At 37.2% G+C, this 26,975-nt stretch overlaps 1 protein-coding gene across 8 annotated transcripts in view; it reads left to right on the top strand.

Annotated features, from left to right (window-relative positions):
• Positions 1 to 26,975, top strand: part of ADAMTS20 (ADAM metallopeptidase with thrombospondin type 1 motif 20) — an 89,004-nt gene that overhangs the window by 1,678 nt on the left and 60,351 nt on the right. For 7 of the 8 annotated variants that reach the window (XR_005604495.1, XM_039571117.1, XM_039571119.1 and 4 more), the window contains exons 3-6: positions 10,945 to 11,107; positions 14,220 to 14,479; positions 25,392 to 25,475; positions 26,189 to 26,313. Coding sequence is in view for 7 of the 8 variants with exons in the window: in XM_039571117.1 (XP_039427051.1) it covers positions 10,945 to 11,107; positions 14,220 to 14,479; positions 25,392 to 25,475; positions 26,189 to 26,313 (632 nt within the window). In the remaining variant the exon portion in view is untranslated. Of the gene's footprint in view, positions 1 to 10,944; positions 11,108 to 14,219; positions 14,480 to 25,391; positions 25,476 to 26,188; positions 26,314 to 26,975 lie in introns of those variants that run through there. The other variant, XM_039571123.1, reaches the window with a different exon arrangement.

Below are 26,975 nucleotides of genomic sequence, written 5' to 3'. Positions count from 1 at the left end.
ACTCTTATTTTTGGGACTCAAGAAAATCCAACTTCATATACTAGGCTTTTTCTAGTAGCATACAGAAAATAGAATGCAATTGGCTGGATGCATTTAGGACTGTTTAAAGTGTATTAAAAGAAGGCGATACACAGGACAGAAGAGAGAATCAGAGAGAATCATGGTATTTGAGAGAGACGTCTCTTTCTTGTGCGTCTTGGATATTTGGATATATACCATCTTGGTTTTGGGTTGAGGTGTGTAGACTTCGGATAGTCCTTGGAAATTACTGGAGAAGCAAACATTTGAAAACAGCAATTCTGTATTCATCCTAAGTTTTGTCTATATATCTTGCTTTACAAACAACTGTCATTGGTTCTTGACTACATTATCCAAAACCCAATTCAAAACTATATCAAATACCTTGATACGTTTACTGACTCTACTAAGAGAGGGAGTAGGAAAGATGAGGAATCACAAATATGGTTGGCTTTTTTTTATTTCTTCCATGTTTCATATTTTAATAGATGCTCAAATACCGTGTCATTGAGAATAGTGGCATACTTTATATGGAATAAATAAGAGAAGTTTTAAAGACTTCTACTTTCATAACGTTTGCTGCCTGTTGGAATTCTACTCCTGTAAACTCTTGCTTTGCATTACTTGAAGTGACCTCATGCATTGAAAATAACTTTTCTGCAAAATATGTACTTACTGCTGTTAAAAGTTGTCTCAACTACCTTATTTATCAGTTCTCAAATTCTTCATCACAAGACCATCTTCTTCCCTAAACCAAGATGAATGTGTCACTTTTTGTTTCTCTCCCCACTCCTCCTTGCTGATACATTACAGTATCTTCATGTATGTGTATGGTCAGAGATCCCTGAGTGCCTTTAAATTAGGCCTCCGCCTCTTCTAGATGAGCCTTGTGAACTTTCACTGCAGCTTCCAGCTGTACTTTGTGTCCTCAGTCATTGCCTGGCTGATGGAGTGCCCAGTCTGAGCCACCAGCAAAGACCTTTCTGTCTCGGTGCTCTTTCACCTCGGTCCTTCTCTCACCTCTCATTTCACCTTCTGCCCAGGCAGACACAGCCTTGGAAGGTAGTATAGCCAGTGTTGTGTCTGCTTTCCCCTCAGTGGTGGAGGTTTTCAGAAGAGGAAGCAGAGCCTCCATGGATGCTCTTGCACTTCTGTGGGATATGCCTATAGTTTGCCAGGGAGGGATTGTATGGTCGTCATAGCCAGCTGCTTGCATGTAACTGCACAGAGTGTCCTCCAACCTGACTCAGAACCTTCAAGCTAATGTTCTTCCTCATCTTCATGGAGTCTGCCTTGTGTGACTGCCAAAGGAGAAAAATTTTTTGGTGTTTAGAGAAGAATGGATGTGAAAAGAGGGAACTACAGACCAAGTGGAATTGTCTCGTGAGATCTTCTCCTCCCTGAATGCATTCCCTGTTCCTAGATGGGACTACCCTCAAAAATGAGTAAAAAGATGTTTTTATTCTCAAAGTTTTTAAAATTTCATGGGTTTGTGCATTCAACAAATATACCTGCAAAAATACATTAGTCAGTTATTGCTCTTTTAATGAACGGTGCCATGCATTGTAAGTACATCCAGACATTTAAAGTCTGACTGCTGCTGAGGTAAGATACTATTTATTGTAAGCAAGACAGTAGAAACCAGACTAGTCACTCAGTGGCCTTGTGTTACTATATTTATTTTAAGTAAAATCCCTTCTCTTTGTAGGATTGCTGAACTTGAATTTGGTGTATGGAAGTTAAGGTACTGCTTTCAACTATTAGGTATAGTTATATCTTCCAGCTTTGCATATATAAGGCAATTGCTTTCACCAATGCTGTAAAAGCTAGGGAGGAAAAAATGACTTGTACTTAGTTATAAAGGTACAGGAAGTGTAACAGTGGAATTTTAAAAATTGCTCTGGATATATGCCTGAGTCATGTGAAGTGAAACCAGGTACCTGTGTTCACTTTATCCTGCAGGCATCTGTCCCCATGGTCTGTCTGCATTCATTCACAGCTTCATTCTTCCTTCTCAGGTTCCTTCTTTTCTTTTTTTTGCATTCTCAAGTTGCATGTGCTCTCCCCTTCCACTCTGCTTTGCCATTTCACCCTCAGTTAAGCCTTTTCCTGCATGTGCTAAGAGCATGTACAACCCAGAGTACCTGTGGAGCACTGCTTAATGGCTCCTGACACCCTGTGTGCAGTTTTGTTGTGTTACATTTCAGAGCATGCCCTGGGTTCAGGGGCGCAAATGGCACAGGGAGGTTAGGAGGTCAGCAGGGAGTCTGTAGTAATTGAGAGGAGGGAGTGTATAATTAGGGAACCTTGGGATCTATCAAAGGCAGAAGGTCCTTTGGAGTGATGGCCTGGCTGAACATGTGATCACATACAGGCATATTTCTTGCATCTTTAGTGTAATTTTTGAGATTTCATGCTTTATTTCACTTAATTTTCTTAAGTTCTATCTTTTTTACTTTTACTACATTAGTCAGTTTTAGCTTCCTACAAACATGGGAAATGGGATCTTCTGAGGATGTCCCTGGATGCTTGTAGACTAAAGAGACCTTTCAAATGTTATCCAGGCAGCAAAATCAAAGAGGTAAAACCCCAAATAGTTAAAAATCATTTAACTTTTGAGAACATATGACTTACGAGTTTAATGACAAATGCAAGCAAATACCCATGAATGAAGTGTCTTATAAATGATGATAGCTCACTTATTTTAACTAGAATGCATCTTCAGTTCCTAGCAGGACCCCATCTAAAGAAAGGAGCTTTTTATTTTGTTTTGTTTTGTTGTTGGTTTTTTTGGTGGTTTTTTTGTTTGTTTGTTTGTTTTTCCTTTTTTTTGTTTGTTTGTTCATCCTGAATGAATGCTATAGAAACAGTTTGTCTAGTCTTTTGAGAAGCCTGGTACTTTTTCTCAGGGGTTAGGAGGGTGTTGACTGATGCTGAGGATAGTTAAAATCAGTTTTTGTGAGCTAGAAGAGTGCTTAAGTGCCAAAGGTGTTTTATGTGACTGCTGTGAGAAAGATAAGAAGGAAAACATACATCTTTTTGGGTGTATGGTGTGGTGTGTAGAGCAATTTTACATGCTCACTGACTGGGAGAAGTTAGGAATAGGAAAGTACACATGAATCTCTTCTTGCATGGATTTGCCAGCTGTCAGCTTCCTGCAGCCCAGGAAGGCAGGACCGCTTTGTTCTAATGTAGCTTTGGAGTGTGACAAGTTCCTTCTTTGGCAGCTCAAGGAAGCCCTTGGGTAACACACCCTTACTGCACATCAGACTTACTTTTGTCTGGAGAATGGCAAGAGCATGAACCTAAGTGTGGACCTTCACAATCCTCAGTACAGGAGGCTGTGTTTATTTTTTATTAATATGAGTCAGTGAATCACCTTTCTGAGAGGTTTCGAAAACAGCTCTGTCTGCTGCTATGGATGGGTAGAGTGGCTTCTTTTAAGAAAAAGCAGGCAATCCTGAAATTTGTCTTAAAAAAATGGATTTTTAATTGTTCGGTTAAAAAAACCCAACAATACAAAGCCCAAAAACTTGCTAGAAGCTACTGCTAGCATAGCCAGCATCTAGTTTCTAGTGGAGATGTAATGCAGGTAACAGACTCCAAATATTTGCTCCCTGGTTTTGTGCTCCTTAGTACTAACAACTTCAATGAGTGAAACGACTTTTTTTTTTTCCAAGAACCTTTAACACTTGTAACGGGAAAATATGCTTACCTTGATGTAATTTAATGCTTTAACTCATAAGCTATCACTTCAAAAAAGTTACTTTCTAAATCTGGAAGGCAGGAGAGTTTCAGCATTCAGGTTACATTTATAATGCTATGAACATCCATAAGGCACATACTGGGTTTCATAGTTTTTTGTCTTAGTGTATTGATTCCGTCATAAGCTAGAAAAAAATCCTATTAACATTTCAACTCAAGGCAATTGATTCTTGCTTGAGCAAACAGTCTTATTGCTACTGGCTGAGTGATGTGAAGACTTCCACTTAGTAGTTCTGGTTTCTCGTGTCATACACATATATAAGCTGAGACTCCAGCTCTGGATCTGCGAAACAGGAAAAGCTTCAGTGCTTCCATTATAGCCCTGTGCATTTTCTCTGTCTCTGATCAGCACAAAGAGGTTTTAAGTAAAAGGTTTCACTTTGCAAGTTCAAGATGAAATGTTCTTTCTTTTTGGCTTGTTATAAAATAGTAAGACAATTTAGGTCCCCCCTACAGCTGTTCTAAAAACCCTGAAACTTCTCCAGTATGTTTTCCTCAGGCTGTTTACATCTCTGCCTTTCCTGAAAATATTTCCAGAGATGCAATACCTTCACACATGGGCCAGCACAGATCAGCAAATACAGGTGGTAATTGCAGTTTTAAACTGAGAAGATACATGGAGTTGCAGATTGTGCAGGTGAAGGTCTGTCACTGAAGGCTGCCCTGCCTTCTGCCCATATCTATGTCTAGTGGCCTTCCTCCTTGGTGGCTACTTGGGCACATTCTGTTTGCCAAATAAATTGTTTTGATGACTGCAGCTTGTTCTTAACTACTGCCTTTATTGTTTGGATCTATGTGACACAGGCAAATTTGCTGAAATGCTCTGGGCAGCCAAAGGAACTTTGTTTTACTTTTATTTCTCTATATATACACACACACATGTTCATTAAACTTCGAGGAAGTACACAGAAGTTTCTGTGCATGAGTGTGAGTGATAGGAGTGTCAGGGGAGGGCAGAGTACACAACATATGGCCCTTTGCTGTCACTAGGTAAGCTAAATTACTGGTGTGTGGTTACTGTGGTTTTGTGTGTGTGTGGGGGAGGGTTTTTTGTCTGAACTTAATGTTTCCAGTCCCAGGTGGCCGTCAACAGCTGTCATGGATCTCAGGAAACTTTGTACTCTTGGGGAATAGGTAGGCTTCCCACATGAGATAGTGTGTATCTGCAATAGTCTCAGTTCTCATTCTGTTTCAGGCATATCCTCATGCAGAAAATGGGGAGATTAGGGTGGCAAAGCCAGACACTGAGAACAGTTAATACCTTCTGGGAATGCACATATTGACAGAAGTACTCAAGGTAGCTTACTGTGTGGCTGACTAAGGTGAAAATCTAGCCATAGCTTGTGTGTTTTTGAGCGATAACTGCCTGTGATGGTGCTTATGAGGTCAAAAGGACTGTATGGAGCTATTCATCTCCTAGTGAGAGAAGAAGGTAGTTCTGCATCTGCTTAAAAACATCAAAACTAGGAAGTTCTCTTTAAACAGAGATAAGTTGCAAATGTAAATTTGCTTGACATTTTCTGAGGCAGACAAGATGATGATTGAGTTTCCTCCAAGATAAAGTGTACAGATCCCCTAGCTCTGCATTCTGTCAGAATACTTAGCTTGATGATAGTTTAGGTGTTAAAGCCAAGTCCCCTAAAACTTAAAAGCCAAAAATCCACTCCTTCCGAAAGTAACCCCCAAACAAACAAGAAAATCCGTTTATGTATATATACATTTTGTTTTGCCAATTTCAGCCGGTATTGCAAGATAGCTGCTTTTCTGTAATGGAATCTCCATGTATATATCTATTTTAAAGTTGTTATGCTTATTTTTAGTTGATTAGTCTAGCTTGTTCATTGTGAACTGTATATAAAGGTAAAAATAAATAAATGACCCCTCTCTCTTCCTTCCACTCCAATGAATCTTGTTAATTTCCCTGAACCTCTACTCTTTCCAGATGGCTTTGAGATTGTTTTTTTAACATTCTCACAAGTTGTCTGCTATTTAGCCCCTCTGTTTTTGCTACAAATTTTATTTAGAAACTCCTGGAATACAGTTTTCACCAGGCTTCAGCCAGACTTTCTTGCCTAGAATAGCTTCACAAAGGAATCCTTAGGGTACCTAGTGCTGGGTTTTATACTTTCTACAAGAATAATCTTTCCCCTAGATGTTCCTTGTTCCTGAGTGAAAGTAGCTTGGCAGTAAGGACACTGGATCCAGTGCTATAGTTATCATATGGTTATCGGTAAAGTGTGATCTAAACATACAAATAGGTAAAATCCCTTTAAGCATTTACATAGAACTTAAATTTCAGTCTGGAATTAAGAAATTTTATCTAACCAATGGTTAGGTGTCTTTGCAGGACACGGCACTTCCAAGCATAGGTGAATGCCCCATTGTCATGGTATCCTGCAGTAGTAGGGAGGAGAGGAGAGATCCAGCAGCCAGGCATTGTGCAGCAAGATTCCCTTATTTAATTATTTTACGACTCTTTTATAGGCTTTTTTCTTCATAGTCTGATTGGTTAAAGGATCAGCCACCCCTTGGGGTGATTGGCTAAAATCCTAAAACATCCATTGTCAAAATATTTTTCTACTGTACCATAAACAAAGCTCTGCAAGGTCGCAGGTGTTCATAGTTTTTATAGAACTCTGCTAATATCTTCTGTGAGAGAGAAAAATACCTCGCGGGACTGGAAGGAAGCAAGAGAAATTCTTGCTAGCAGCAATATTTGTATCCATACCCCATCAATTCCTTTAATTGTGTGATTACTGTCAGCTCATGCAATCTTAACATCACAGAATTTGTAAGATGTAATTAGATGCCTATAACAAACTTTTAGCATTTTATTCTCTAAGAACTTCAAAAGTAATGTTGCTTTCAATCACTTCTAAAAACGTATTCTACCAGAAAACATTCATTGCTATTTATTCATTCATATTTCTTCCCTGCTGCTTTGCTGGTGTTATTATTTATGATTTTATTACTATTTTCTTATTTCTATTATATTAGGTCTGATCTTAACACATTAGAGCTTGAACTGCTATCTCTTACTGTGTTTCTAGCTGAATTATCTTCTAGTAGAAATACTTCTTCCAGATGTTGGCAGTGTATTATGATCACTCTTAATACTTTTTTCTTTAATTAAGCAATGCTTCTTAAGTCTTTAATTATAAAATATGGTAACAGTGAAGCAGGAAGAAAAAAGTGAAGGGCTTCTTGCATGATTCAAGAGCTTTGAATAAACAAAAGGGGAGGGATAGGAGAGAGGAAAAGAATAATATAAAAGGAAGGGATTTTGTAATTTGCTTTGGCTGTTAAAGTGCTCTTGCTGTAAACTACTTGCAGGTTTTTAAGTGAGTTAAGAAGCCATACCTGAAGGACATGAGGAGTACTTGAGCACAGGAGTTACCTGGGAGGGAGTCTGCCAGCTTAGAGTCTAGTTTTCCGGAACAACCAGCTTCGGTTGCTCTTTTAGAGTTTTTATGAAACCATTCCAATTGTGCTTATTGGAATGGTTGGACGTATTAATTCCTCATTTCTGAAATCTGCTATATATCCCTTATGTTTTCCATGTGTTCTGCAAACTTTATAAGCAAAGATGTAATTTGTATATGGGCATGGTGCATTCCTTAACCGTAATTTTGAAATATTTATTTCTGTAACTCTTGCTATAGAGTTAATATTGGTTAAGACTATACAGTTTTAAGCCACTTTAAACCACTAAGTCATACCATATAGTGAGTAGCTGTGTTGATCCCCTGAACCTTGATTTAATATAAAGTGTCTAGATAATCCATATTTTAAATTTTTAAAAAAATTATCATTCTCATGTGGTTTTCTCATAAGTTTTCTCAAATCTATGCAGATGCATATTTCTGGGTAGCATTCCTTCTTTGGACCACTTATTTATGATGTGCAAGAGACTGTTTTCAATTTCATACTCCACTTCTACAGGAGAGATCTTTTAAGTGTACTTTTATCTCTCTATCTAAATAACAGAAGTACAATGTTTCAGGCAGATTTCTTGTTAGATGATTTGAGAGGCATCTGTAGATGATAAGTAAATCCAGTGCATTTCTGATTTAATTTCCTGCAAATGCTTGGGCTCCTGTTTTAGCAACCTGCCTCTGAACATCTAAGTGACTTTTCTGTATTTCATTTTACCAAAAGTATTTTTCATTTGGATCTCACAGCTCTTTTCCTTATGTGTCCAAGATGCAGCAATAGCTCCATTTGTATCAGCAGAAGCTGTCACCACATGAAGTATCACTTTCCTGACTGGAGGACTGTAAACAGGCAGTGTAACTGGTGACTCAATTTTTGTAAATGCATGCATTAGGAAGAAGAGGAGCTAACTATATGTTTTCAGAGTGGATTTAAAGGATTGGAATGGGTGGCTACAAGTTGAATGTCTTCTTGGGCTTTGAGTGACAAATATCAAATACCTTTCTTAAGATAGAGCACTGTTTGCATCTCTTAAATTTTGCTTTTTCTCCCATACGACATAGTGAGTTCTTTTAATTGAGATAGATGTGCAAAACTTTGTCATAGACTACTAGTAGGAGGCCTTCATATCTACTCAGTGGTAGTAATTGCTTCTTTACCCATACATGGTTGTAGAGGAGAGAATTAGTTGAAGAAAGAATGAAAGCTTGTTGCATTATAAATTTTTGCTCAGCTGTTTCTTACATATCTAAGCAGGCCATTGATCCTGGGATACTGTGCGAGAATCAGTGGGCCAAAGAGTGAGCAAGAGGAAGCTTGACTCCATTTTTCTAAAATGGTTGCCCCAAGTATCTGTAAAGGTGAACTCTTGAGTCTTAAGGACATGATTGTACCAACTTGTGTTAATCTTTTGATTTAAAACAAAAAGCAAAGAATAATTCTGAGGCCATGAATCATAATAGAGGATCCTTCAAGCTGTCTGTCCTAACTTTTTGGCCTGTAAGTTTGTGGTCTGTTATTGTGAGTTTTTGAAGTTAGGAGACTCAGTCAAAAACATGCGTCTTAGTGTTTGGGGTTTTTTGTTTGTTTGTTTGGTTTTTTTTTAAGAATGAAATCGTAGAAAAATAATATACCCTTATTCTTGCAGTTAGTCTTTTCCAGTGTAAGTCTGATATTCTGGAGTTTAGTTTAAAATGCAGTACGAATTCTTTCCTTGTTAGTTCTGGGGTATTGTTCTCATAATCTGTGTGTTGTAACTGAAACCATTGCTTTGTAAAAGGAAAGTCTGTTTGTTGAAAAAGCCCTTGAAGAAACAAACTCAGATTATCTGCTCCACCTGTTTGAAAGAACTGGAGGGAAGTAAAATGTATGTGGGAACAATAAAGTTATTGCTTAAATCTAAAAGAACTTAAATAGATATTATTTAGAAATACGGTTTTTGGTATACCAGGAGAAAATAATTAATTAGCATGTTAGTGTTGACAAATAGTATGGGGTCAGATTTATGATGTTTTGTTAACTGGGATTTTAATAATATACGTAATAAAACATCAGTCTTAACAAGAAGAATTGATGCTTTGTCCCTGAGTGACAGGCTCTTGTCTGTCCCTGTCATTTACCCAAAAGGTTATACCTTAAGACTAACTGACAAGGTGTGGCATGTCTGTTTTCCTGAAGCCCTTTCCAGGTTGTTCTTGGTACACTCTATCTGCTGTCCTCTACAAATTACATGCCCTGGAAACACTGGATGTGAGAAGGCTAAACTGAATGTATAAAGGATCCAGTATGAAGACTACTTGCAAGGAATTTAAATGAAACTGAGGGGGAAAAGTGCTTCTGTGAGTTAGATTTAAACAGTCTTGAAATGAAAATACTATTTAGCTGTGTCTTTTTTCATTCTGTGACAAAGTTGGTACAGAGGATTCATCCCCAATGTGTTGACCATAGCTCTAATAATTTTATCTATCAGGCAAGATTGCATACAGGCTTCAGGTATGTGTCAGACTTAACAGGCTTTTAAACATTGGCAACTGATAACTGCTTAGAAGGATCCCAAATTCAAGGGGATGTTATAATTCCGGTGCAATACCCTGGACACTAAGGTAGTCTGGAGCAGTCTTTGGAAGGTCTTAGGTAGGTTGTTTGAAAAAGCCCTCTTCTTGCTTCTGTTCTCATTTATCCTGCTCTGCCACTCTCTCTAGAACCCTGAGTTTCAAGGTTGACATGTGCACTTAATCTCTTCAACCATATTATGTAGATTATCACTATTATCTTATTGGTCAGTTTTATGCCTTATGGGCAAAACATCTATCAGGATGCAGTGTACCTATTCACTTGATGTGTTTAATTGGCTGAAGTGAGGAAGTTGCTAAAAAGTTTGAAAATAATTTGATGAAATTGTTACATGATTTTTCCTCTTCACAGTCTCCTAGGATGAAGTACTTAAGCCATAGTAAATTATGAATTTGTTTAGAAGTGTGGTGAGAAAGAAGAGAGTCTGCTTTAGGATTTCATAATTGAAAGGATTATGGGGCAGGGGGCTGGGGGAAAGGAGCTTAATTTTTGTTCTTTGGATATGTGCCAGTGCTTTTGTTAGTAATCAGGTTACTGTGGTTCCCATTATGTAGTTACCCATGTGTGTCTGTGATGGCTGGGGATGGGGGGGTGTGTTGGGGGAATCAAGGAGAAAAACACATCAATGTTGTCAACTTTGAATTTCTGGTACTCCATTCAAAAATCTTTAAAAAGAATATCATGTTAAGACTGTTTCTAATCTATAGGGAAAATGCAATTTTAGAAGAAGAATATTATATAAGTTATGTTAAGGACAGAAGGCAACAAATCAGTCCAGAATTTGGACAGCAGTCAAATTCTGAAGTTCTTGATGGCCTCTGCTCTCCTTTGCTTAGTTTCCAAGTGGTCCTGCTTGGTCATACCTAGTTTCTCTTTATTTTTGTGGTCTCCTTTGTTTTGTAGCTTTTATAGTAATTACCTTTGATACATTGTTACTATGCAAGGTAATCTGAGTTATTCTGGTGGGGCGAGTCTCTGAAAACAAACTTCTCTTTCCTTACCTTCCAGGTTTCACTGAAATTTCCCCCATCTCACGTGCATATGTATGATCATTAACTTCAAAATATTATCATAAATAGCTTTTATTTCAATGAAAATTATTTTTATATCAGTATTTTCAGTGGAAAATAATTCAATTACTTCTCTTACTTTCAGATGGGCACCTTCAAGGCACATGATGGTGAATACATTTTAGAACCTCTGATGAAAGCGGATGGAGGTGAACATGAAGATGAACATAACAAACCACATCTTATATATAGACATGATGAACTTAAAAAAAAGTATCAGAAATCCTATAAACCTTGTGAAGTTTCAGGTATAATCATACTTTAAATTTCATTGTGACTTTTTCAGATGTCAGATGCTCTAAAGAAAAAAAAAAGCAAGATTTAATTTCATAAATAATTTTTCTCCACAGTGTGCCATTAGAACCTACACATTTCTTTCACACAGGCTTGTCAGCTGTTCCTTTTGTTTAGTGACAGTGGTAAATTCAAAAGTAGGACAAATTGTGCATATAAAAAAAACAAAACCTGTGATATTGCAAGAATTTAGGTGTGGGTTTGCTTTTACACCTACGTTGTCCCATATGTAAACACTGAAAGAGTAGATCCACAGGAGCTGTTGCTTATATTCACGAAAGATAATGAACTTACTGCAAGTCTAACAGATAATACATGACATTGGTCTTCCTTAATAATGGAAGGATCTAATATTACCCATTAATTTATTATTATCTAACCTTACCCGGTAATGGAGATATTTTTTCTTATGAGTATTTTAATAATTTATTCATGCTACATATTAATAATATTTAATTTTATTTAAGGTTAAAGGAAGGGGGTTAACAGAACCTCTGCCTTGGACTTTCAGAGGGAGGACTTTGGCCTGTTCAGGGCACTGGTTCAAAGTGTCCCTTGGGAAACAGTCCTTAATAACAAAGGGGTCCAGGAAGACTGGGCATAATTTAAGAAAGAAATTTTAGAGGTACAGTAGTAGGCCATCGCTGTGTGCTGAAAGATGAGCCAGCAGGGAGCACCAGCTCCCTGATCAGTCCCTGGGCTGAACAGGGAACTTTTTGCTGTTCTTCTTGAGGAATATCTATCCAGGTGGTTAAAAATATAAAGATTAAAAGAAAGGTGTAGCTTGGGTGACTAGTGTTATTAATTTTGGAAAATTCATTAAACATATTTTATATACTCTGAAGCATTATTTTGAGAATTCTGCTTTTCTGTACATACTAAGGCCAGAAACTAACCATTGCATCAAGCAAATGTTCTTCCTGTGCCATTTTTGTTTTCAATGATAAGTAATATGTACTGAACCAAATTAGAGGTCTTTCAGTTTGTTTTGTGTTTTTTTTTCTTTAATCTAAACAAGTTGGTGTGAGAAAAAGGCTCCAAACACTAAAAACATAGTACTTTTCTCCCTTTTCATTTTTGGGAACAATTACAAAAGACTGTGAGTCAGGGATTACTGTCATTTTGGGAGGGAGTGAAGTTGCAGAAATGTTTATGAAGAAAAGCTTTGTATTTTTATGTTTCTGTCCTTCTAAAGTAGAGATGCGTCTCCTTTAATGCTAGTCTTGCTTGGTTATTCATATTCTTTATTCACAGAGGAACAAATTATATCAGTATTTGGAATCATGACAGTTTCTCTACTAAGGGAACCTTGACAGAGGAAATGGAGGAACATAGCATTCAACACATATTTCTAGTTTGAAATTGGACAATGATAATTCTGAAATTGTCTACCCAATCTTTTCTTCGCTTTGTGCTGTTTTCTTCTAAAACTAACTTGCCGATGAAAAATAGTGTTGAAACCCTGATATATGCCATACTCAAGTCAGGATAGGATATTTAATGCATTTCCTCAGTCCATAAGTTCTGTTTCCCTAATATGTGGAAGTTCATCAGAGTTTGTCAGAATATGTTTTGGATAAATCTGATAGCTGTTACTTATCCACTTGTTGATTTCTGGTGTTTGTAAACAAAATTGATTTGTTCTTGACTGGTCCATAAATTTTGATAATCTTTAAACTCTCCCTTTAAATATAAATGTTATTTCCCATTTTGCTGGTACTCTGGCATCTCAGACACCTTCTGTGAGTAAAGATTGTGTATATGAAATTGCTTCAGCCGGTTCTTTTCAGTGCATCCAACTCAGTCAGTCTGAACACAGAGTATATGTGGATACTCAAACTAGTTCCTTTTCAAAGCCAGTCCCTTCTTTCTTCCCTCATTGTTGTAAGTGCTAATGGTTTCACAATTAGTATAGCTTTATTTTGTGATTGGCTTTTAAACAATTACTCAGTAAAGTGCTTGCTGTTGTCTCTACTGTTTTTCTTTCTGGCTGTATTGTGCCCTAACTTTAAGGAAGACAGACTATGGATCTCTGAAAAGTAGCTTAAAGTTTACACATGAGGGCTCTTCCTTTGAATAATGGAATGCATGAATTTAAATCCCCACAAGGTGAGGGCAACAGAATTGTGATCTCTGAGTTCTTGGGTCAGTGCTGTAGTCACTAAGTCATTAGAATAAAATGATTAGGAGGCATGTCCTTTGGCCACTACTTTTTACAAGGGAAATCTAGTTTTCAGAGACAGTGGAGGGTTCTTCTGAAGGGGCTGGAGTGTCCAGTTAGCTGCTTAAGTTCTAGAGAGTAATGAGAATTCATATATGCTTCTCCATTAAGTATTTTTTATGTGAGCTGTCGCTAAGGTGACTCCGATAAAGGCATTGGTTTTTATGTATCAGGGATCAGAAGCCTCTGGGGGCTGGACTATACAGCATAATTGGCGGTATAACAGTACTTAGTGTGGAGATATCTGAGCATATTGTGTATCTCCTTTCGAGCCTGATCCTGTATAATAAATATTAACAAAACTGTGAAGGAAGTCACTTAAGGTTTTTGATGTGTACTTGCTTATGAAGTTAAACTCCATATTTATTTAAGTACAATGTCATGTAAGTTTGAAAGTCAGTAGGGACTTGAATTCAGGAGCTGGACTTAGTCTGTTTTTATTTGTTCTGCTGGTGCCAAAAGTTTGCATATAAAAATGTGTTTTGTTTAACTAACTTGCTTCCTTTGTTGTACTGATTAAGCTGTAGTACTTATCTCCTTCCAGCCTTCCTGTTTGGATTATACTGCATTCTAGGAACTATGTAATATTGCTGTCTCTTAACTAATTTGTAACAGAATCCATTTGTAATAGAACTATGTAATAATATACAAGACATCTCATTTGATGTTCCTGTTACAGTCTTCTGTGTTTCATATTTTGGGGTGTTTTTTTTTTTTTTTAGTTCTTGCACTGTTTCTCTTGGAAATAAGATCATAAATATATGTTTGTCTATTTTGGGCAGCCTTTTGCCTTTTTCCATTTAGCAACTGCATTCAACAGTAAATCTTTTTTTTTTGCTTTATAGAGAAAGAGTTGAAGAAGAGCACTTTATTACATCCAGCCTTCAGCAGTTTAAAGGAAGAGAGCAGTGTTTTACAGAAGTCTCTTGGTTTAGAGTATGCTTTAAATAACCTCTCTATAGAGGATCGTGGCAATCCACATTCCAGGAAAAAACGTTTTCTTTCCTATCCAAGATATGTAGAAGTGATGGTCACAGCTGACACCAAAATGGTTCGTCACCATGGGCAGAATTTACAGCACTATGTACTAACATTGATGTCAATAGTAAGTAAGTTCTTAAGTATTAGGAATTTTAATTATTTCTGTTGTGTTGTTTTCTTTTCCGCAACTTTCCTGTCTTCTGGTTTGATAAAATTCTGTATAAAAAAGAGATTACATAAACTAGTTGGGTCCAAATTTCAGATTATGGATCTTGTCAGATTAATGCAGTGTAAGGTGTGTAGGTGAAATGATGGGACCCATTTCCTGATTTTCTGTTGCTTTAGAAGGACTCTTAAGCTTCAGTGAGTGAAACATGCAGATTAATTACAGCAGACAGATGTTAAATGGCATTGTGGAAAAAAGAAATGCTTAGTTACAGTAATCCTAGTTTTTCAGTTTTTCAAGAAATTCCAGATTAATATGGGTCAGACCTTGAATTGGCATCATTTATTTGCAGTCTTTATGTGGTAAATTCTTTCTTGAACCAAAGGTCACTACTTGTATTGATTCAGAATATAGTACAGTAAGCTCTAAAATCAAAAGTTTTACCCTGATATCTGTTGAACTGTTTGTTAGGAGAAGGCATGCCAACATAGTCTGCATTGTAATTATTTCTAGATTTCCATCTTTACATCTATTCAAGAAGCTTAATTTATATGAAACTGCATCTAGCTTGGGGCCTAGCAAATTAAAGCACCTACCGTACAAGTATCTGTAGAGACATCTGCTTTTTAGACGGCTATTAACTTGAGCAGTTACAGACATCTACTTCTGGATGGACGGAATAGCTCTGTAGTTTTCACTAGGATCAATTAATTTGCTTCATAGAAGTGCCCCATGCCATTTAAGATGCTGTAGGACGTCTGACTTGGCTTCAGCTGCTGCTTCACAAAGGTGTGCAAGTCTCCTGTAAATCATGTGTTGCATCTGCCAGTGGAGCATAGGTTTTTGATAACCTATAGTGTGTGAAGGGATGCTGGATAATACACAGACAACTGAACTGAATTCTGCTCACTCTAATATTGACATCTCCAGCTGATGACACCAGAGGTGCTGCCATCTATTATACAGATGACGTAGGCACCTAAATTTAGAACATGGAATTTCCTTTAACTGGTTTATAAGAAAAATAATGGTTTTAGGGAGATTAGCATATATTAATGTAAGTCCTCTGAATTTTTCTACTTTTAGTGGTGTGAAGATCTGAAAGTTCATGTATTACAAACAAAAAAAAGTTAGTACCAAAAGTTGTTTTTTCTCTTATAGTACAGACTTAGTTTGGAATTCCTTTAGAAACAATTATCTCAAAGATGCCATTTTATTATAATTTCTTCCTTAAAGAGCTTTACTAAGAAACAAAATAAGTGGTAAATACATTTCTGTAAAAAACAGCTTCTATTTTAAAGTACTTTACAATAAGATGAAATAGAACATTTATTATATCATTTTCATGAGGAATTGTTGTGATTATAGGTAATGTAATTCCTGATTTAATTTTTTTTTAAGACGAAAACATTATTCCTGCATCTGTAGATGTTATACATTCAGCTACTATTCCTTACAGTGCAATGTTTGTCTTTTTACTTACACAATTGGACTTCTAGGTAAATAGATAAGCATTGTGTAGTTGCTATTAAAGAGAACCTATATATGAACTGTTTTTAAAATTTGACATATACTCTATGAATGAAAGAATACTGGTTCTTTTCTAAAAAACTTGTCATTTCTTTCTTGTGCTTTCCTATCTGTACTGTAAAACTAGGGTTCTACACTTACTGGTGGCTTTGAGGTAATAGCATCCAGTAAGCCACTACATCTTTAGTGTGAGTTTAATATCTCTGAATACCACTGTAGGTGGTAAGATGTATTGCTTGCATCTTTTGGCAGCTCTTACTCCACATATATATGCAGAAGGTAATCTCGAAACAAAAGTTTCTTAGGATGCTATTTCTAGCAATGTTGAGCTTTTATAAATGCAGATGTAAAGCATATAAATTCAGATCTTAGTTTTAAACTATTTTCTTTACAGTTCAGTTAATTCCATGCACTCTCCCACCCTCACCTCCATTTCCCCCAAAGAATACATATCCCAGCTTGTATCCTGTCTTGAAGCATTTCAGCAATGTCTCAGAATCCCAGAACAATTGGAAGTCATCTGATCTAACCCTCTCCTGACATACATATGATTTGTCAAACAAATAATGCATATGAATATACAGCCTTCAGTCTCTTCTTCTCCATAGCAGTTATTTTTCAGTAAACTACTAAAAAAAAAGTGAAGGACAGGAAAACAAATGGCTACCATTCTTTCCTATGTAATCTGCATTAGAATTTATCAGTATACTGGTGGGTCATTTCTTGACCCACAGCCTCTTAGAGTTTGAAATAGAACCATCATTAGTCTTATTTGATTGCCCATAAAGGAAATAAATGACCCTTTAAAATTTTATCCTTTCTGCCATTATACAGATAGCTTTGATTATTAGATTTAACTGGTACTTATGTCTGGTCAAGCAACTTCTGTTATGGGAAATTGTCAGGTTGCTGGTGTTTTAAGTGAATCAAGCATTATACTTTACTCTTGTAATAATTCTGAAACTTTTAAAGTTATTCAGTTCTGGCTTGGACTTTAAAGAAACCTAAAATCTTCAAGCATATAAATCCCATTAAATTTTAATGAAACTTAGGCATCTAGCTCCCAGCAGAACCTTTGAAATCCTGGCCCATTTTTCTTTTATTTTCTTTGGGGCTCTTTTTAGCATCAACAAAAAGCCACCAAAGTAAACTTGATGCTGTTTTATGAGTGGAAAATAAGAACTGAAATATACTGCTAAATATTTTTAGGGTTTTAAGTGTCTTGTCACTCATCCAATTCAACCTGAAAAGGCTTAGCTCTCAGCATGCAAGTAATCCCATTGAACTGGAACTGGAATGCATTTTCTCATTTATTTAAAACTGCATAAATGTTGGCAGTAAGAGTATTCACATTATTTACATTGTCTTGGAAATACTTACTCATTCTGATTGAAATACGTACTTCAAGATAGAAGAAATACGTTTACCGTAGGATTTTATGAAAAACTTTATTGTATTTCAGCACAAAGAGTGGCATTATTTAATGTGAAACAATAAATAAAACAATAAAGAATACTGTGATTGCTTAACTTGCACTATTCCTTCTTGTTCCTCTAAGCATTATAACACAGAGCAGGCAGTAGGCACTGCCAATAGATTTAGTGACTGGAGGACTTCATCTTAGCCTATGTTCTGAAAGTTTAAAGCCCCAAACATGAAGGCTTGATCTTAGCAACTGAAATAATTCATTAGGACACTGGAGTTTGCTATAAAATTCAAACCCACCTGAAATTTGGTTCCATGAAACATTTTGAGGTACTATCCTCATTTGCTGAAAAAAGAACCTGATTATTGACATCCTTTAAGTACTGTACTACTTATATAGTTAGTTTGGTACTAAAAAACCTACTTGGTCTGTCCTTCCTCTGCTAGCAAAAAATTTGTAGTTTTGTCTTTCTGAAAAGAAATCATGACATGCAAAACCTGTGGCAGGGCTATGATGGCCAGCTCAGATTGTGAACTTGGCTGGCTGCCTAGTCATCTGAGTGCTAAAGTTGGAGCATGGGAGTGGGGCAGCCATGCATTCAAGGAGAGGATTGAGACAGCATCAATTTAGATCATTTAACTTGCAGTGAGACTGTGAAACCATAAAGTGGTGTTGTGTCATGGTAAAACAGTGCTATTATGATGTGGTGTTAAAAGCTGGTGCTTTTGATTTTCATCAAGACAGGTTCCTGGCTTGGACTGCTCGTAAATGGCTTTGACTCTGTTGTTTTGTTCATTCTGTAGTCTTTCAGATCTGTGCAAATCAAGCTGCCATCTAAGTACCTTGAAAGAGTTACTGTCACTTTAGTAAAGTTTTGTGGCTACCATCTTTTACTGACATATGAAATGGAAGGTAATGAGTAGTAGGTCTTAACATCAAAAGGTTTTTCTAGGTATAGTCTTATTTATACTTTTTTATTTTTCAATTGTAATGGCTCATCATCAGCATTACTTATGAAGTATTTTCTCTATGGAAAGATTTTGTGCAGCAATATGCCCCATCAATAAAACCAGACAAATTATTTTATCCTAATATATATAGGGTGAATTTAAAGAATTCTTTTATACTTTCTTTGCAGTTCATACTATGCAATAGTATAGCATAGTATCGTAAAGTCACCCCAAGACAAATAGTTAGCAGTTTGTCTTTCCAGTACACACTGGGAAAACATAGATGCATCCTGGGCTTTAAGAATATTTTACTGATTCTGCCTATAGTCATCATTTAAAAATAGGCAGTAGACCTAAATATTTTGTAGGTTAATAATATGATTTGTATGACTACCATCTGAAAGGCAATGAATATAGTTACATTCAAAATTTGGAGATGAATATATGGTTCCTTATATCTGTTCCTTAGAACCTCAGTAGTCTGTTTTATCCCTTTTTCATTCAGATCAGTGTATTAGTACTAATGCTACAGGAATGTTCAGTGCTTTTTATCTCTCATCCAGTAAAAACTAGAACGCCAGCGCAAGGCATATTTTTCTTGGCATAAGCCAAGAATATACCTTATTATGTTTCTTCTGTGTATATAAAACCCCATGATCTTGTGCATCTGATGTGGTTAAAATGAAAGTAGGTATTTGTTTATGCACCAATGACTATGTAGCTGGAAACAATTGTTTTCAAAGTATCATTCATATAAATTCTTTGAGCTAGCCTTCTTACTTATCTTGACGTATGGGTATCTGTAGGGGTATAAAAGCCTACTATTCTTTTAATTGTGACTGTCCTTGTATGGTGCCTGTATATTAAATGTCATAATGATACCTCGCTGCATCTTGAGGTCCACCAACTTATACAGAGGTATTAGTGTGCCCAGGTAGCCAAGAAGGCCAATGGCATTCTGTCTTGTATTAGAAATAGTGTGGCCAGCCAGACCAGGGCAGTCATTGTTCCCTTGTATTCAGCACTGGTGAGGGCTGTGTCCAGTTCTGGGCCCTTCACTCCAAGGCGTTGAGATGCTGGAGCATGGCCAGAGAAGGGCAACAAGGCTGATGAAGGGTCTGGAGCACAAGTCATATGACAAGTGGCTGAGGGAGCTGGGGGTGTTTAGCCTGGAAAAAAAGAGGCTCAGAGGAACCTTATCACTGTGTACAACTACCTGTGAGAAGATTGTAGTGAGCTGGGGTGTCAGTTTTGTCTCCCAAGTAACAAGTGAAGGACCAGAGAAAATGGTCTCAAGCTGCACAGGAAGGTTTAGAAAAAATTACATCATGGAGAGGGTTGTGGAGCATTAGGTTGTGAAGTAACAGGCTGCCCTGGGAAGCAGAGGAGTCACCCATCCCTGGAGGTAAGTAAAAGATGTGCAGATGTGGTGCTTAGGGATAGGGTGTTGTAGTGGACTTGGCAGTGTTTGGTTGAACTCAATGATTTTAACGGTCTTTTCGTACCTAAGTGATTCTATTTTGCAGTATGTAGGCAGGCACATACTTGACTTTATACTTCACTGCTGGTAGTACTATTTGCTGCTATTTTTGTCTACGTGGTGGTTGTTGGTTAGATATTTGATGATTAGATAACTGCTTGTCTCTGTGACTTTCTCTTCAGTAGTACATGGTTCAAGGGCTGTTCCTAAGGTGAAGTCTTGGTACTGTTTAATTATGACAAAGGCCTTGCTTTAAGCTACCTGGGACCCATCTCACATAATAAGAATAGGAATAAGGAGACACATTGCCAAGCAGCATGTCTTTGAGTAGCTTCTAATGGCTAGAGAAGCCTGTCTATGGCTGTCTTGTGAAATGATCTTTTAAGGTAGTTTCTTTTAGATTCTGAAAGGAAGGATGCATTGACATTGTGCTGTACATGATGGCATTTGATATGATCTGATTATAACTGTGGTATGTATTTTCATTGAACAGTTGTAGATGATGGTGATCATGACTGTTACCATACCCTGAGTTATTGGAATACTTAAAGGGATATCTTTACATCCATCTCAGTCACAAGTTAGAGATAAGAGAGAACACAGGCATTCCTGATAGGGTGTCATGGTTTCACCCCAACTGGCAACTAAGCCCCACACAACCACTCGTTCATTCCCCCACCACCAGGATCAGGGAGAGAATTGGAAGGGTAAAAGCTAGAAACTCATGGGTTGAGATAAAGACAGTTTAATAGGGAAAGCAAGGAATTAATTCACTGCTTCCTATGGTCAGGCAGGTGTTCAGCCATCTCTGGGAGAGCAGGGCCCCATTACATGTAGTGGTTACTGGGGAAGACAAATGCCATCACTCCAAATGTCCCCCTCTTCCTCCTCCTTCCCTCCACTGTTTATACTGAGCATGATGTCACATGGTCTGGAATCTCCCTTTGGTCAGTTTGGGTTACCTGTCCAGGCCCTGTCTCCTCTTAGGCACCCCCAGTCTCCTCGCCAGAGTGCTAATATGAGAAGCAGAAAAGGCCTTGGCTCTGTGTAAGCCCTGCTCAGCAATAACAAAAACATCTCTGTATTATCAACCCTGTGTTCAGCACATATCTAACGTACAGCCCCATACCAGCCACTATGAAGACAATTAGTTCTACCCCAGCCAAAACAAACACAAAAGGCAACTCAGCCTTTAAAAGGGATGTATTCTTTCCTTTTGCCTCCACTAAAGCACTCTTCTAGGTGTCATGTGGAACCTCTGCTTGGTTAACTCAGGGGATAGTAGATTGAAGAGGACTTGGGTGAGGGGACAGCAGATGACCTAAAACTTACAAGGGAAAAAAATGGTAAGTCTGAGTCATAGATATACTTGTGCAAGTTTGCATGAGAAGTGTCTGCTGCCACTAGGATCCACTCATGGAAGCCTTTTTGTACAGAAATACGCATGCAACAGAGTAGGAATAGCACCAACAGAAATAACATGGCTCTTTCTCTTTCACTGAAGAAGTAACTGCTCATATATCTCATGACTTCAGACAATTTTTGGATCTTAGGAAATATATGATAGAATCGGTATGACACTGGAAAAGGTGAAGGAGAAATCTCCCAGATCCCTGGATGTCTCACATGCTTACAGCACTACAGTGATACATCAGAGATTTTGGAGCCTGCAAAAGACATACAAGCTATGAAGTGATACCATGTTTCTTTCAGGGGATATGAATGCATTTTCTTGGTACCATGGTTGTGTGTTACAGACAAGAGGAAAGAAAAAGAGGTCTTGTGATACAATCTTTAGGGGGAAAAAAGGAAGGGAAAAAAGGAGCTGAACAAGATATATCCAATTGGATTTGGATATATCATTTACTTACCTTCCAGCCTGTAGGTGTACTTGCATAGAGTCTTGCTGTTTGATCTTTTGAAAGTAGTGGTGAAAACTAAGTGTTTGGAGGTCATGAAAGTGCTCATGAGGCAAAGGATCCATACTTTGACTCACACATAGGGTTAATGAAAGCAGTGTTATTTTACATTTAGCATGAGCTTGCTTCTTCTCACAGTGGAAACAGGTATGTTTCAGATTTTGGCAGGAGCTGCTGACCTCTGGCATCTACGTGACATCATTTCAATCCTCAGCTATTCTCCAGAGAGATAACCAGTAGATAATTCAGATGGGGCATAGATACAGTGTTGAAAGTCCTGCCACAGATTCTTTTCCAGCATGCAATGTGATATTCTCCTCTCATATACTTACTCAGTCTAATGAATTTCCTCTGAGGTATGAGTAACTGGTTTTGGGTTTTGAAGATACACTTTTGCTCCAGTCTTTTAAGTGGACATTGTGTCAACAGGCAGGAAGGAAGACTCTTGGCTCTGTGTTTTGTGTTGGTTTTTTTGCCTTCTCTATGTTTCCAGATTTTGTTAGCAGCATAACCTCAACAGAAAGCACTTGCACAGCAGTAAAAGACTTTTTTCAAGGAACTATTAATGTATATGAGGGAACACCCATCAATTACAGTATAAATAGTTCTTGTTCATGATTGTAGAAGTACTGCCATGTACAAGAACTGCTAAGTTTTAATTACAAGAAGGCTCCAGCCTCAACTCCTTGCCTGGATTATTCTAATCACCCAGAAATTCTTTCTACTATAGTAGAGGGAGGCTAATTTTGCACTGAAGGTTGAAAGTCACAGTTTAGGCACTCAGGTATTATTTGGTGTTAGCTGAACCTAGTTAACTCTCCCATTCAATTCTTAATCCCTTTGCCTCTTCTACCTGATATATAGCCTTACAGTACTGGACAAAACTTGTATTGGTTTTTGTTCATTGTGTCACTACGTCAGATGACCTGCATGCTCTTTACTTGCAGCCAGTGAAATGCATCTGCTTCCTGAGTTTCAGAGCTTTCTGTTACAAAACCAGACATTAACTAGACTGATTTACAAGTTAATGAAGAGATGTTCCTGACTTACCTAGTGGCATTCTGTGATGGAGTAACTGCATCAGGGACAAGGAAAGAGCTCTGCCTGGTCATCTGTAAAGCCTTTAATACAGCCTCCCTCTACAATCTGGCCAGTAAATTGGAAAGATATGGGTTTGCTGCATGGACTGTTAGATGGATAAGGAATTGACTGGATGGCCAGTCCAAAGAGTTATCAATGGCTCAGTGTCCAAACAGAAACCAGTAATGAATGGTGTTCCTCAAGGGTCCATATTGGAACCAATACTTTTTAATATCTTCGTCAATGACGCTGAACTGTGTGCACCCTGAGCAAGTTTGCAGATGACACCAAGCTCAGTGATTCAGTTGAGTTGCTTGAGGGAAGGGATACCGTCCAGAGTGACCTTGACAGGATTGAGGAGTGGGCCTGTGTGAATCTCATGATGGTCTACAAGGCCAAGAGCAACAACCATGTCCAGTGAAAGATGTCTGTGTTCATTCTATACACGTCATCTTCTTGTACAGATTTATGCTGTAACAAATTCTCAGTTGTAAGTGCCTCTTAATATCAGCTTAAATGGTATGAGAATCAATCCTTGGAACGAGTGTCTTCCAATCCTTGGAATATGCCAAAAATCCTCACAGATCTCATTTCAGATTCCTCTCTGACGTGAGTTTGGAATGCCATATGCTGTTTCTTCTTTGCTAAAAAGAAATAAAACTTGAAAGAGCTGGGCTGGAATTAATCTACCTTAACCTCATACATCTGAAAATTAGACATCTTGTCTCCTTCCATAGTAAAGGGATGAAGAAATGAAATAGCTGCTCTTACTGTCTTGTATGAAAATATGTTTAAATACATATCTCTAGATAGTCATGTCTACAGAACAGTTCATCCCTTCTCCTTCTCGACTGACTATTGAAGGAAATTGCTCACTGTTAGTTACATGAGCTGAGATGGATGTGATAACTGTGTTATTGTAAGACAGTGGTTCCTACAGGAACATACTTTGACTGTGGGGAGGATAAATATCCAGAAATATCCTTTCTAAGTTTATCAAAGTGGATCTCAAAGTATAAAAACATGTTATGAGCTTGATTGTAGTAAAGTAATTTTGATATTAGAAAAATGGTGGTTTATTCCACTCAAGGTCTGCCTAAATTGTGCTTGAGTATTTTGGATACCTTTTCTTTTATAAAGGATTTTGATTTTGTCCATGCCCACTGGATTCAGCTCTTCAGTGTGTATTTGAGAGAGATGTTCCTTATTCCCACAGAAGAATAATTGGATACGTTCTGGTTAGTAACCAAGAAAGGAGTCCATGTGGAAATAAGCAAATAGCTGTACTGCTCTGAAATGTGTTCTGCACATGGGTTCTGAAACTCTGTCTCCTTCCCTACCCTTAATGAATCCTCTATTTCCAACTTGTTTGTCAACAAAAGAATGAAGGACAATGCTGCACATTGTGTTCTCTCCAGTTTAGAGGAAGGTAGGGCATGAGCTGGGAGCCAGTGCTCTGTCAGTTCCAAGTTTTAGCAGGATTACTTGATCTCAGGTAAATAGAATTTATATACTGCAAGGCTGTGGTTTCACAAGCAATTTGAGCTAGTTCAAGTGGCTCAAAAGACTTTTGAAAGAAGTCTGTTCTTCTTCCCCTTTCCCTCTGTCAGCACTTATGTTGGAGACTGTACCAGAAATGAGATCATATTGAGCAGTATAACATGATTAAAAAAAAAAAAATTTTGCATCTGGATCAGTTCCTTGATCACTTTTGTAGCCTGCAGCCTTAGCACAAGCTTGAAGGAAGGAAAGCCAGTACTTCTGTGTTTGGTGGCAGCTCTTGTTTATGTAAGGCTGTCATTTGACTTCTGCTTTAAGCCAGAATTCATATGGATGAGATATGAAGCTGTTACTGAGAATGTATAAACTTTTTTATTGCTTTTATGAAGAATAGCTTTCAAAGTAGTTCACTTTGGTGTATAGAATTGACTCATGATTTTTACTATCTGTCTGCAAGACTTTGTCTAAAAATGCCTGTTGGGTATATAAATACAAATTTTATGAGGGAGGAAGGATACCTTTGTATGTGTCGTGTATTTTCAATACAGTTTTACACCTCAGTCCAGCTTCCATTAAAAGCAAGGTAAAAACTTATTTGTTCAAAGCTGCTTTTTACAACTCTCTAATAATTCAGGTATTGATTCTACAAATCATTCACATAAACCAGCTTATACCTCAAGTCACAGTAACATTACTTTTTTTTTTTTTTTACTATTTTATCAGTAAACTGTATAATAAGGGTACTTTTTACCTTAGCATTTCAACATAGTGTCGTTTGGAAATGAATATAAAATTGAAGCTATTCAGGTATTAAAAATTGAGAAACTTTTTTTTGTCACCATGTCCTTGGGTAGAAGGCACAATTGGATGCATGAGATACCTGCTGTGTAGTGCTTCGTTTTCTTTGGTAGTTTGTTTGTTTCATTACAGGAGATATGGTTTACCAGGTGAGTTTAATGCTCTAATATTCTTTTTTTCTCTTTAGGTTGCAGCAATCTATAAAGATTCAACTATTGGAAATCTTATAAATATAGTTATTGTCAAATTAATTGTAATTCACAATGAACAGGTAAGAAAAAGAAAAATTTAAAAGATTTGATTCTTACATAAGAAACAAAATGCATTAATTTGCATTGCAATTACAGAGTTTAATTATTTCTAGTTTAAATATAAAATATTTTCTTTAACTATGTAGTTTTGTTTTAAAATAGGAAACAAAATGTCAAATGCAATGTTAACTTCAGAACCTGTACTTAATGCCTCTATTTTCCCGTCTCTCTATTTGCATGTCCAGTTGACCTATATTGACATAAATCAGACAGTATATGAAAGCTTATGGCAGAACTAGCAGAAGTGTGGTTATGCTCATGGAAACATGGGAGGAAAGTGACCATTTTTATAGAGGGTTTCAGTGGCAGGCTTTCAGCCCTAACAGCTGTAATATTTTAAGATTGTAGAAGTACATGCTTTTCAAAGACATGGGTTTTATATTTATTTATCATAAACTTCTTTTCACTGTATTTTTCTAATATTTAACACATGATAAATGCTCACATACATTGTTTAGAATAACAGGTTCTTATGACTGACGACTTGTAGCTAAGTTCAGATCTGACCCTTCAAACAAATCTGCTGAGGAAATTCTTATGTGGAGTCCTGCTGGCTTTCTTTCCCTACACAAGTCATTACTTTGCAGATTAGCAGCACAAATGACAATGCAGTAAGTGCAAGTGCATGAGTATTAAAGCCCTTATTTGATTTTTTTGGCCATTTCTTGCTTAGGAAGGACCAGCTATCACTTTTAATGCAGCTACCACTCTTCGTAATTTTTGCTTATGGCAGCAAGCACAAAACATTTTGGATGATACTCACCCTTCTCATCATGATACTGCTGTTCTCATCACTAGGTACAGTATCTAATATAGCCACAATTACTTAGCTAGGTGAGACAAATGCTTCAGTTTCGTTTTTACAAGATCATCTTTTAACCATTCCACTGACACTGTTCATAGGTAAGGGAATCTATCCTGCCCTTCACAAACCACTGATTATCAATATGTGAGCAATAACTCTGACATTACTATGTTGATAGATAAGCATCTGTTGATCCTTGCATTAAAGATTCTAGAAATTAATTAGATCTGAAATTGTTGCAAGGAAATTAAGTCTTTGTCTATAGTACATGTATGTGATGGGGGAGGAGTATTATATGTAATGGAGTCAGCTGAAGGATGCAGTGACAGACAGCTCCTGACAGCCCTGATATAATTAGAACTATCAAAAGCTTAAAATGAAAAGCATATAAATATTAGTATGTTTTCTTCCTGTACACAAATCACCTCAGTGAGTATTCTGATGTTCATTCATTGGAATAGTCTCTCTTTCACTCTTTTTTTTCACTAAGTTTTCCACCCAGTGTTCAAGTTTCAAGTATGCTGCAATCTGCATGTTTTTCAGCACCATTTCATACTTGATCTACCTTCTGCATGGTAGAGAAAGAAATAATAAATTTTTGTTCTTTGCATGCTAGATAAAAAGCAGTACTGTGTGCTTAGTCTGGTGAATTAAA

Source organism: Corvus cornix, chromosome 1A (assembly GCF_000738735.6).
Source record: "Corvus cornix cornix isolate S_Up_H32 chromosome 1A, ASM73873v5, whole genome shotgun sequence".
NCBI classification, from domain to species: domain Eukaryota; kingdom Metazoa; phylum Chordata; class Aves; order Passeriformes; family Corvidae; genus Corvus; species Corvus cornix.
This window is presented reverse-complemented; position numbering and strand designations above follow the sequence as displayed.